This window comes from Giraffa tippelskirchi, chromosome 4, assembly GCF_054371585.1.
Source record: "Giraffa tippelskirchi isolate mGirTip1 chromosome 4, T2T-mGirTip1v1.2.pri, whole genome shotgun sequence".
Lineage (NCBI taxonomy): Eukaryota > Metazoa > Chordata > Mammalia > Artiodactyla > Giraffidae > Giraffa > Giraffa tippelskirchi.
In genome coordinates, this window is record NC_137278.1 from 12,959,286 (window position 1) to 12,972,583 (window position 13,298).

At 40.5% G+C, this 13,298-nt stretch overlaps 3 protein-coding genes across 3 annotated transcripts in view; 1 reads left to right on the forward strand and 2 right to left on the reverse strand.

Annotated features, from left to right (window-relative positions):
- Positions 1-13,298, forward strand: part of LOC145545078 (olfactory receptor 1J4-like) — a 196,770-nt gene that overhangs the window by 131,278 nt on the left and 52,194 nt on the right. The window lies entirely within an intron of this gene.
- On the reverse strand, positions 2,157-3,101 carry LOC145545902 (olfactory receptor 1Q1-like). The gene has a single exon (XM_081591252.1). The coding sequence runs from the start codon at positions 3,099-3,101 to the stop codon at positions 2,157-2,159; it is 945 nt and encodes a 314-aa protein (XP_081447378.1).
- Positions 11,425-13,227, reverse strand: LOC145545576 (olfactory receptor 1f45-like). Its single transcript, XM_081590452.1, has 2 exons — positions 13,193-13,227; positions 11,425-12,445 (listed from the first exon to the last, which is right to left on the reverse strand). Exons 1-2 carry the CDS (start codon positions 13,225-13,227, stop codon positions 11,425-11,427), a joined length of 1,056 nt encoding a protein of 351 aa, XP_081446578.1.

The following is a 13,298-nucleotide window of genomic DNA, read 5'->3' on the forward strand; positions in this document are numbered from 1 at the left end:
CAAAACTGAAGAATCAACATTGCTGTTGGCCACACCACGCATCATGTGGGATCTTAATTCCCCACCAGGGATTGAACCCTGGTCCCCTGCCTTGGGAGCACGGAGTCTTAACCACTGGACCACCTGGGAAGCCCAAGAATCAACATATTGGTAGACATCTTGTCTCCTGGACCTGTTCCCCGTGTCCAGCATTGATTGGTCAGCAAACACATTGTTGTTGTTCAGTTGTTAAGTCATGTCTGACTCTTTGCAATCCCATGGACTGCAGCACACCAGACTTCCTGTCCTTCACTATCTCCCAGAGTTTGCTCAAACTCACGTCCATTGAGTCAGTGGTACCATCCAATTATCTCATCTTCTGTCACCGTCTTCTCCTCATGCCTTCACTCTTTCTCAGCATCAGAGTCTTTTCCAATGAGCTGATCTTCTCATCAAGTGGCCAAAGTGTTGGAACTTCAGCTTCAGCCTCAGTCCTTCCAGTGAATATTTAGAGCTGATTTCCTTTAGGATTGACTGGCTTGATCTCCTTGTGGTCCAAGGGACTCTCAAGAGTCTTCTCCAACACCACAATTTGAAAGCATCAATTTTTCAGCACTCAGCCTTCTTGATAGTCTACCTCTCACATCTGTATATGGCTACTGGAAAAACCATAACTTTGACTATATGGACCTGTCAGCAAAGTGATGTCTTTGCTTTTTAATATGCTGTCTAGGTTTATCATAGCTTTCCTTCCAAGGAAAAAGCATCTTTTAATTTCATGGCTGCAGTCACCGTCTGCAGTAACTTTGGAGCCCAAGAAAATAAAATCTGTCACTGTTTCCACTGTTGCCCCATCTATTTGCCATGAAGTGATGGGACTGAATACCATGATCTTCGTTTTTTGAATGTTGAGCTTTAAGCCAGCCTCTTCACTTTCCTCTTTCACTTTCATGAAGAGTCTCTTTTATTTCTTCTTCACTTTCTGCCATTAGAGTGGTATCATCAGCCTTGTGGCAAAGGGCTTTTCATAACTCAGTGAAGCTATTAGTCATACCATGTAGGGCCACCCAAGATAGACGGGTCATAGTGGAGAATTCTGACAAAATGTGGTCCACTGGAGAAGGGAATGGCAAACCACTCCAATATTCTTGCCTCAAAAACCCCATGATCAGTATGAAACTCCTTCATGGATCACAGCAAATACACAGTAATTAGACTAATTCCACATTTCATCTATAGAAAATATTAGGAGAATCCTGAGACAAAAAGAGGTTAAGTAATTCCAGAATAATGCAGCTCATCAAGGTTAAGGAAGTGCAAATTGGAGAGCTGTGACAGGTGATCAATTCTGAAGCATCTGTAACTCCTAGCCCCATAGTGGACATTTGCCACTATGTCCTTCTTCCCATTCCGGAGGAGTACCCCCTTTTCCTTTGTCTTGGTTGGAGGCAGAACCTCCCTTATTTTTATGGAAAGTAAAAGTAGCAGTATTGTTCTTCCAGTTCCCTCGGGAATTAGGCTTGGGTGAGTGACCAAGACTTGGCCAATCAGATGCACCACTTTATTTTGAATCTAGAGGTGATGATGTAGAGAATAAGAAGTGAGTGCTCTTTCTGGAGGTGACACGTCTTGTTTTCAGGCCTCTAAGGGCTATGCCCAGTGACTATTTCTGGTAGTGTTTGTGGGGATTCAAGTGGCAGTGAACAGAGTTTGGTAGCTACAGTGGTGACCTCATCATACCAGTTCTGTAATATGATTTTGAATATGGTTCTGCCTATATGACCTTTCTTATTCTTGTCCATTTTGCTGAACTTGTTGGCTTAGCCTTCTTGAAAATTCATGAGTTTCACATATGCTTTCAATAAACTTGTTTCCTCCATGAATAACCAGAATTAGTTTCTGTTGCCTGCATCTAAGAACTCTGAAAGTTACAATCCTGGCATTAAATATCAGGCCCAGAGAACACCTTCAGCTGTAATTAAAATCATGTTACTGATTTACACTAAATACATAGCTCCATGTACTTTGGGTTTAAGAAATAACTCTGGGCAATATCCAATGAGAAAACTGTGATACGTACCTAATATTTCTGGGAAGTTCTAAAGGAAACAGATATTTGAGGGACAAAAATCTTTCTCCAGAATCATAGATAAAACTTGAAACTGTGTTTTGGGGTTTTATCTAAATGAAGAAGTCCAGATCCTGTTCATCCATTTCCTGAAGGCTCCCTTGACATCCTTGTTCCTTAGGCTATAAATGAAGGGGTTCAACATGGGGGTCACTACTGTGTACATGACTGTCAGGATACGACCCCTGGCCACTGAATAGCTGGTAAGGGGCCGGAAGTAGACCCATGTGAGGGTCCCGTAGAATATAGCCACCACAGTGAGGTGGGAGCCACAGGTAGAAAAGGCTCTCCACTTGCCTTTGGCTGAGGGGCTCTGGAGGACTGCTGAGATGATGCAGGCATAGGAGGCCATGATGACGGCCAGAGCTCCATTGATGACAATAACTCCTTCCGTGTGAATCATCAAGGTATTGAGGTGGGTGCTGGAGCAGGAGATCTTCATCAGAGGGTAGAGGTCACAGAAGAAGTGGGGGATCCTGTTATCTGCACAGAAGACCAGTCGGCCCATGAGAAAGGTGTGCAGCAGGGCATGAAGATGGGAGAGGATGTGGCACACGGCCACCAAGTGTGAACACAGCTTCCTGTTCAGAATCATACGGTAGGAGAAAGGGTGGCAGATGGCGATGTATCTGTCATAGGCCATCACAGCCAGGAGAAAGTTCTCCATGGCTGCAAAGCAAATGAAGAAATAAGTCTGGGTTAAACAACCCATGTAGGAAATGGCCTTGGTAGAAGAGAAAATGTTCTGCAGCATCTTGGGGACTGTGGTGGAGGTGAAGCAGATGTCTGCCAAGGCCAAGTTGCTGAGAAAGATGTACATGGGAGTTTGGAGGCATGGAGTAGAGATAATCAGCATGATGACGACAGAGTTGCCAGAAATGTTGATGGTGTACATGAGCAGAAAAAGAAGAAAGAGCGGGATCTTCTCTTCCTGGTGGGTAGAAATGCCCAAGAGAACAAAACAGGACACACTGGTCCAGGTGGTATTGTCCATCTATTACCATTAAACAAACAGGATTATTATTATTTTTTATTGAGATGTAATTGATATATAACTTTATATTAGCTTCAGATGTACAACATAGTGATTCAATAAGTGCGTGCATTATAAAATGATGACCACAATAAGTCTAGTTATTACCCATCCCCATACATAGTTACAAAATTTGTTTTTTCTTATGATGAGGGCTTTTAAGATTTATTCTCTTAGCAACTCTCAAATATGCAATATGATGTTATTAACTATAGTCACCAAGCTGTATGTTACATGCCTATTATTTATTTATTTTATTAACTGGAAATTTGAGCCTTTGAATCCCTTTCACCCATCTTGTCCATCCCCTCACTCTCCCACTTCCAATCTTTTCTCTATGAGCTTGTTTTTTCTTTAATTCAATGTATTAGTGAGATCATAGAGCGTTTGTCGTTCTCTGACTTGTTTCACTTATCATAATACCCTCAAGCTTCATTCATGGTGTTGCAAATGGCAGGATTTCTTTCTTTTTTATGGCTGCAAAGTATTCCATTGTGTATGTGTTTATGCCTTCTTTGTCCACTTACCCAATGATGGACACCAAGTTGTTTCCATGTCTTGGCAATTGCAAATAATGTTGCAATGAACCTGGAGGCTGCATATATCTTTTAGAATTAAGGTTTTTGTCTTCTTTGGATAAATATCCAGAAGAGGAATTGCTGGATGATATAGAATTTTTAATTTTTAAAGGAGCCTACATACTATTTTCCAAAAAGAATTATTTTTATAGACCTGGATATCTGAACAGTCTGTTTAGTTACTTTTAGTTTTGTGCTCCAGGGTAAACTACACATCGGATAACTTGGTATTGATAACAGGATCAAGTATTTAATTATTTTCCAAAATAATGAGGTATGGATTTTTCATTATCAGTAGCATCATCACTATCATCATAGATAACATTTATAGAGCACTTTGAATCAAGGACTTTGCTACATTATCATATCTGATTCTTAAAATAACCCCATGAGGCAAATATTATTATTATTATCATATTCATTATTATTCCAGTTTTACAAACTAGAAAATGGAAGCATAGAGTGTTTAAACTCATAAAGGGCAAAATCAGAACTTAAAGTCATATTTGTCTGACTCCAGAGTATGCTAGTGACAAAATATAATACGACTTCCCAAATTAAAACTAAAACATCTAATTCATGGCAATAAAACCTGCTAATGGGCTACATAACCTTGTCAAAAGAGATTTCAAAGGGCATTTGGTTAAGTAGTGTCTATTTTGGGTAATGCATACCCTTGGCAGTACCCACAAACTTCTCAGAGTACACAGACATGGTTTTAGGAGAATCAGTTTCTACATTCTCAACTTATTCTCTTTACTAAAATCATTCCGTCTTCAAGATGTCACTTCATGCATTACCCTGTCTCCCACTTACCAAATAAAAGACTTACTTTCATCCATCACACATCTTATTAGACGTATTGACTCAGGAAATAAAAACTTCAAATAAGTTAAATGAAGCGATAGTCAGCAATATTAAGAAAATGAATGGCTTTTCAGACCAGATAGCAAGTCTATTTTGAGATCAGGAAGCTTCCAGTTCATTGCTCTCAAAAAAATAAAAGAGAGATATTGAAAGAGGCCTAATCTACTTGTCAGCACACCATTTAAAATAATTTTGTTAGTATGTGACACTAACTTCTGTCATATTACTTGCACAGTGTTTAGTCCTCTGGAATCTCAAAGAACAAGTCTATTATTCTTCGACACAAAAAGTCCTTAAAAAATCTAAACATGAATTAACAGAGGAAGCACTGCATGGTGGGTTTTAAAGCCCAGATACTGGACTAGAACCTGGCTCTTACATTTAATTGTTCTATGACCTAGAGGAATTTGCTTACCCTCTATGAGTCTCTTCTCATTTGTAAAATGGGGGGAATGGTAATAGCACATTACTCATAAAGTTGTTCTGAGGATTAAATGATACTTTCTGGTCCTTGGCAAGTGTTCAGTAAATGGTGACAATTATTCTGATCAATTTTTGAGACTTGTTCTGAGCCGAGTCAATGGATTTTTCTAGGACAGCGTGCTGCCAACCAGGTCCCTCTACGGTGAACCTACTCTACTTTGTCACTGTCTTTGTTTGTTTGTTTCTTTAATATTCATTTATTTATTTGACTATGCCAGGTCTTGGTTGTGGCATGTAGGATATAGTTTTCTGACCAGGGGTTGAACCTAGCTCCCCTGCATTGGGAGTGGAGAGTCCAGCCACTGGATCACTAGGGAAGTCTCTGTCACTATCTTTAAAGTGTGGTTTCCAAAACTGAGCAAAATTCTGTGAGTCTGGACTCTCATCACAGGGTAATCATAATGATTTGGTCTGGCCATCATTCATAGCTTTTTGGGTGGAGATCAAAGTTGGCAGTCCACAAGCTAGCTGTGTGTCCATGGCTAGCCCAAGAATTTTTAAACTTCACAGTTCAGTTGTTAGGAGAAAAAGTGCAAAGAGTTAAGAGCTGCCTGGTGGAAGGCACGTTCACATGCTTTATCATATGTAACATATAGTAATCCTGGCATACTTCTAGCCACATCAGTCATTTATTATCCTCATCTCACAGATGAGTAAACCAAGGCTTAGAGAAGTAAAGCAATTTTCTCAGCATCACTCAGTGTTAAGTGGTTCGACTGGACTTCATACTTGTGTCTGGACATCTTGAATGCTCATATGTGTAAGGCTATACCACACTGCCCTTTCATTGCCTTAGCTTCTGGCCCATGAAAATGGATTTATTCATCACTCCTGGTCTATCTGCTTTCATATCCCAAATTAAAGGATGTTACCCTGGAAGCACTCAAGAGAGTAAACTTTAGATGTTTCAATGACAAAAATGTGGAAATTCGTAATATACCATTGAACCATCCTGAATTGATTTCAATAGGATATGGTGATGAATGAGAACTGCAAGTTGTAGCCGCATTAACTGAGCACTAACTATAAACCAAGAAGTGTTCTGAGAGCTTTTTATGTGTGTTTCTCATTTGGTGATCACAGTAAGTCTATGATCAACTGAAGCTCAGAGGGATTCTGTGAGATGCTCAAAGACACGAGTTAGTATGTGGTAGAACTGATATTTGAATTCAGTTCTAGCTGACCTCAACGTCCATGCACTTAACCTTGGGCTGTGCCATCTCTTAAATGTCCTCTTCCCGTTCCAGTTCCTACTTCCCTCTTTGTTCCTTCCTTTCCCACTGTGCTGTCTGAAGTACTGGGCCAGTGATAAATGTCTACCCCCACTTTTGTCTTCTAGTTTAATCCTCATTATTGAACTTGAGAGTGGATATTACTGTTCCTACTTTCAGATCAGGAAAATAAGGGCTGGGGAGATGAATTTGCTTTCACAGGCACAAGGGCATAGGGTTGGAGTCAGGTTGGTTATAGATCCCTCTCACTCAAAAACAAGGCTCTTTCTACCCCACTTCACCCATTTACACCTGTGTTTTTCTCTTCCTGCATTTGGGTCCCTTTTGTTAGTCTGTCACTGTAACTGAACTCTCTAGATTGAATCAGTGGTCCTGAGTCATGGCTTAGGAAACATGGAAGGCTGGAGAAGGGACTCAGCTGTACTTGACAGTCAGCAGGCTGTGGCCGGTACCTGGGGCAGTGTCTGTATAGCTCCTGTGACAGCGGCTCAGAAGCTAGAGAGAGCCCCAGAGGTGGGGGCAGAGGGGCTTCCTGGAACCTTGGAGCCCTTGCTCTCCTCTGGCTGGCCAGAGTCATTCTGCCTGACCCACAGTGCCGCATGTCCGCTCCTGACATGTTGTGTGGGGCATGGGGCTCTGCAGCCGAGACTGGGGAACTACTAGTGAAAAGTCTTGTTTTTATAGAGAAAGATGTAGATAAAGGAAAAGCAGGGTGGGGCGCGGGAATGGGTCTGGTGTCAGGAATTGAAAGATTTGGGCTTTGGCTCCAGGTCTTCCATGAACACTCTCTGAGATCTTGGAAAAAATCACTTCATTCTTGGGTGTGGGGGGTTCAGTTTCTTCATCTGGGGAGTGGGATTAATAATACCTGCTTTTCATGCAGAAGCTTCGTAAAACAACAGAGGAGACTATGGACATAACAAGTCCTTTAACAAGTCTTTAGAAACAGTGAGAAGTTTGTTTTACGTTTCTATTTGGAACTTGGTTTCTATCTAGCATAGGTCCCCGTAACTCCTGACAGTCTGATCCATGGACTTTGGTAATAATAAAGCATTTCATTCTAAAGAGACCTAAGCATTTGGATAATGTGACAGTCTATTCTCTGAGTTTCTCTGTTGGAACATTAATGCCCAGACGTAAAAAGAAAAATCTGGTTTGGTTGTTAAGCAAGACAAAGTCGATAGCCTTGAACAGGGGCCGATTTTTGGGTGACTCGAAGCTGATTACCTACAATCCCTCCCTACCTGATTGAGGTCTCTGGAATTCCATTAGATAGTTTCTTTTTTCACTCAGAAAAATGTTCCTGAAAGGAAACACTTTTGACTATGTAAATCCTTCATTCATTTTTGTGGTTCTGTTTTAATGAGGGGAGGGGAGAGAGTCCATCAGGACACAGAGTATCTGAGGATGGCATAGGGAGTAGACACTGTGAAGGGAAAGTAAAGGAAAAAGATGACCTGCAGAGTCAAAGACGAACATCATCAATACACACAATGCTGTGTGAAGGATCAAATTTGAGAACGATGATCCTCCCTCCAGAATTTACAGGGAGCCTGTGTAGGAGTTGTCTGAGGGGCTGTGTGAGTGTGGAGTCCTCAGCAGACACTCACCTCACTGTGGACGCCCCCTGGGCTGGAATGGGCTGGGCTTGGCACTTCCATCATCCCTCAGGTGGCCTGTGTCACCCTGTTGTGACAGCAGCTCGGATCTGTGTGCTCAGGGAAGACAGAACAAGTTGCCCAGCATAGAAGGAAGAAAGACCTTAGGGAAGGGCTCACAGGGTTGAGCACCGAGACTCCTGGGGGGTGCTTCTGCTTGGCAGGGGCAAGAAGGCATGTCTGGGAAAGGTATCGGGAGGTTTTTTTTATTACACGCTTCTGCATGAATTCCATGGCTTCCGCCACCTCATAGTCCCAAGTGTGTCATTGTCCAAACTCACTGCCTTCTCTGGGGACTGGGGCCCATGAAGCAGCACTTCCAATATTAATGGGAATGTTAGTATCAGTGACTGTGGCTTGGTAGCTTGGCTGATCCCAGGAGGGGAGGCCAGAACTTAGGGGATCATCCTGGACATGGGGTTCTCTGATCTGTGCTCCCAAATTCAACTGAGAGGTAGAATCTCAGAAAAACCCAGGTATAGTCAAGGCATAGATGGGTGCCTCCTTGCCCTGAGTCCTTGAAGATGTAGCCTCTTGTTTTACATTTCTTTCAGGTAACACACACTTGTTTTAAAAAATATTTAGGGACCTCCCTGGTAGTCCAGTAGGTAAGAATTCACCTTCCAATGCAGGCGACATGGGTTTGATCCTTGGTCAGGGAACTAAGATCCCAGGGGCCGTGGAGCAACTAAACCATGTGCCACAACTGCTGAGCCCTCGTGTTACAACCAGAGAGAAGCAACAAAGAGCCTGGACACTGCAACTAAGGCCCAACACAGCCAAATAAATAAATAAATAGGGAAAAATATTCAGAAAAAAATATTCAGCACTGAAATATGTATCAAACGAAATGTGAGAATCTGTTTCTCATCTTTCCCATTTCTCTCCAGGGGTAATCACTGTTAGAGTTGTGACCTGTCCACCTTCAGACGCTTTTGTATGCACATATATATATGTAGAATTTTGATTTTACAAAAATGGGATCATTTGTTCTGGAGTTTTCTTTGTTTCTCTCACCGATTTATCATGGACCTCCTATATCACCATGGGATCTACCTCATTATTTTTTAGAGTATTTAATAGATTATTAGATGTACCATTAGTAATACACGTTTCCCATCTCATGCCACTTACCTATCTCCTTTTTTGGGGGGAGGGGATGGTTATTACAAAAGCAACGCTGCATTGATATTCTTTTACAGGCATTTTTGTGTACATATATTTTCTAGAAATGTAAATGCTAGATGGAAGTATTAATGAAGGAATTTTAAATATATTTTTCAAACATTTTAGTTTCTTATTTTTAAAAAAATTTCCAACTATATTGTTGCCCCCTTTTTCCTATGTGGTTGCTGTGCTTTTATTATTGATTTGCAGGAGTTATGCTTTGATTATGAAATATTCTCAGGTTTTCCTTCTTGATCTGACTTACAACTCTAATAGTTCTCAATGTCCAGCTTGAATAGACATTTTCTCTTTTACTTATGCTCTCTGTTCATTCTGGAAACATAAATCGTTAGTTTCCCTAGAACATGAAATAGAACATTTCTTATCATCTCTCATATTTGTCAGCTCTCAAAAATCTGAAACTCACATGGACACAGACAACTGAATGCATATAGTTAGCAATAATAACAGGTTATATATGTTGAGTGTTTACCATGTGCCAGGCATTCTGTTTAAAGTGTTCATGTTTTTATATCATTCAGTCCTTTCAGTAGCTACGTTAATTACCCTCAAGTTCATTGCAGCATTATCCACAATAGTGAAAATATGAAAAAAACCTAAATGACTGTTGATAGAGAAAATGTGGAATATATAAACAGTGGAATATTACTCAGTTATACCAAAGAAGAAAATTCTGCCATTTGTGACAACACGAATGGACTTGGAGGGCATGAAGTTAAATGAAATGTCAGACAGAAAAAGATAAATACTGTATGATCTCACTTATGTGTGAAATCTAAAAACACCGACCTCATAGAAACTAAGAGTAGATACGTGATTTCCAGGGTGTGGGTAAAATGGGGAGAGTTTGGGAAAATGGTATACATTTCCATTTATAAGATGAATAAATTCTGGGTATATAATGAACAGTATGGTGACTGTAGTTAACAATTCTGTGTCATATACTTTAAAGTTGTTAACTGTGTAGATGCTAAATATTCCTAACACCCACACCAACACAAGTAGAACATAACTACGTGAAGTGATAGATGTGTTAACTGACCTTACTGTAGTCATGATTTCACCATGTATGTATATCAAATCATCAAGTTCTATACCTTAAACTTCCACAAACATTATATGTCAATTATACATCAATAGCACTGGAAAAAATGAAAAAAAAAATTAAAAATGGGCAAAATCAAGCTATAATGTTTAAGCACACATGTGTATGTGGAAAAATTAAACAGAAAGCAAGGAAGGGAAGTAATTGACATAAAAAGTCAAAGAATAGTGTTTACCCTTATGGGGAAGAGAGGAGTAGCACTTTGGTAGAGGCACAGATAACTATTTTATGATGTCACTTATATGTGGAATCTAAAAAGTAATACAAGTGAATCTTTATACAAAACAGAAACAGACTCACAGACATGGAAAACTAACTTAAGGTTACCAAAGGGCAAAGTGAGAAGGGGAGGGATAAATTAGGAGTATGGGATTAGCATACAAACTACTATGCATAAAATAATTCATGGACTTTTACTATATAGCACAGGGAACTATATGCACTATCTTGTAATAACCTATAATGGAAAAGAATCAGAAAAGTATAGAAGTAAAACTGAATCACTTTGCTGTACACCTGAAAACAGAACTCAGAGGAAGAATGTTCCTAAAGTTATACAGTGTGGAGTGGTGGACTTCGGTTCTGACTTGTAACTTCTGATGTTGTCTTCCGTTCTTGTTACTATAACACTAAATATTGTTAGAGCTGGGGAACATGTATGCAGGGTCTTCAACTCACATAATGCAATCACTTTATTTTACAAATAGGGAAACCAAGGCTCAGAGATGTTAAGTGATTATCCAGCTGTCATGCAATATATAATGTCAAAGCCAGCACTGGAACCCAGAACTTAAAGCCCCATCCTTATTCTTCTATAGATTATTGCTCGTTTAAGATAAAGTATAAGATTATTTCCTTTGTATTTTTTCTACCAATCATAATCACTCCTGTATTCTTGGACTAGAGATATCTTCCATAGTTCCTTTGTGACTTCAACGAAATAAGATTTTCACTTTCATTTTCACGTCATATATATATACAAGCCCCCTACCTGTGGGCTTCAGGTAGGCATCTAGTAAAAATAAGCAAGAACCATTTTGAAAGTTAGTAGTAAACTGCTCAGAGCATGGACACTTCACAGGGATGATTAGTGGTTACTGGTGTCAGTGGTCCCTTCCCTGAAATGTAAATATGAGGGAAAGAGAAGTCTCAGGTTCAGGGACACTATAGTGGTTAGGCTCTTAGGAGACCATTTTTCAACCCTCTGCTCCGAGTCTTGGAGACTTGGACCTTTTGGTCCCAAGAAAGAGTATTAAGCATGTTTCTTCTGAGTATTTTCCCCAGTGTCTCCTTTATATCCCTGTTTCTCAGGCTGTAGATGAAGGGGTTCAACATAGGGGTCACCACCGTGTACATTACTGAGAAGACTCGGTCCTTTCCACCTGAAGGGGATGATGGAGAACATAAATAGACCCCAATAGCTGTGGTGTAAAACAGAGAGACCACAGAGAGGTGCGAGGTGCAGTTGGAGAAGGCCTTTTGCTTACCCTTTGGGGAATCGATTCTTAGGATAGCCACTGCAATGTAAAAGTAAGATGTAAGGATGCCGACAAAAGGTCCAATTAACAATGTTCCTGCCACAAGGATGATCACCAGGTCATTGACATAAGTACTGGAGCAGGCCAGCTTTAGCAGTGGGACCAGATCACAGAAGAAGTGGGGGATGACATTGGGGCCACAGAAGGAAACCCTGGTCACCAGGAGGGTGTGCACTAGGGCATGGAAGGTAGTGACCACCCATGACCCAGCCACCAACAGGATGCAGGGTTGGGAGTTCATGGTAATAGCATAATGGAGAGGTTGGCTGATGGCCACATAGCGATCCAGTGCCATCACAGCCAGGAGAAAGTTGTCCAGGTCTGCAAACAGGCCAAAGAAATAGAGTTGTGTCAGGCACCCGCCATAAGAAATGCGTTTACTTCCTGAGCCAATATTATCGAGCATCTTGGGAAGGACTGTAGAGATAAAACCAATGTCAGAGAAGGACAGGTTGGCCAGGAAGAGGTACATGGGGGTGTGGAGGTGCACGTCAGAGCCAATGGCCAGTATGATAAGCAGGTTCCCCCAGACGGTGACCATGTACATGCCCACAAAAAGCCCAAACAGGAGAGGCTGCTGCTCTGGGTGCTCAGAGAGGCCCATGAGAAGAAATTCATAGGTGCCCGTCTGGTTTCTTCTGTCTGTGTCTGGAATCCTATAGGAAATAAGTGTTATTATAGCAAGCCAGTAAAATAATGCTGTGTTGAAAGTACTCTGAACCCGTTTAAAAAAATAAACATGGTTTGACAATTCTGTTTTGGTAAAGCTTTGATTTATAATTGTGCACATTTAAAAAGACAGTTTGGATCAGACACTTTATAAAGTTATAGATGGATATCAGCAGTTGATCAGATATCCGAGGCTCCTTTGAACTATTTTAACCATTCCCATGAAACATGTCAGGTACCATGTAAAAGTGTGCTTTGAATTGGACTTTGCTTTTGTTTTTTTATATGTTACTTTGTTTTTTTCACTGAGTAATAACACAGTCAAGCAAACAATATTTAACTTAATAAAAAATTAAATTAAATTAAAATAATGTTGTTTATAATACAATAATATGTAATAATTATAAATAAAATAATTATATAATTAATTACCAATTTGAAAAGGTAAGATTTCAGAACAGCATGTATGTTTACAACTATTTTTGTTAAATCGAAACACACGTGTTGATAAATGAGTAAGAACAGTGAAAGAGCACATGTTAAAGCCCAATAAGCCATCTAATACAACTCGCATTTTATGAATGAGAAAACGAAGAATCTTAAAAAGTTGCTGTAATTGGCTGAAGACCCGCACTACAACTGGTACCAGAAACAGGTTTCCTGCAACTGTTTCCAGCAGACCACTCTGTTTCCCTCGACTGACTGAGGAGGGGAAAGTATGGCCAATGACTTACTGTCTGTCCCCAGGTGGGCCAGGAAGGGTCACCATTTCTTCACGTTAAGACGGAGGTTTGACCCTTGTGCTCCTAGTTCTCACTTGTCAAAAGTGGAGAAGCCATA

What these genes read in the sequence shown, in the direction of transcription:
- LOC145545902 (XM_081591252.1), bottom strand. Translation starts at nt 3,101, where the DNA reads ATGGACAATACCACCTGGACCAGTGTGTCCTGTTTTGTTCTCTTGGGC.
- LOC145545576 (XM_081590452.1), bottom strand. Translation starts at nt 13,227, where the DNA reads ATGGTGACCCTTCCTGGCCCACCTGGGGACAGACA. An exon ending in GGCCCACCTGGGGACAGACA is followed by an intron (nt 12,446 to 13,192) that starts GTAAGTCATTGG and finishes TATTTCCTATAG; the next exon opens with GATTCCAGACACAGACAGAA.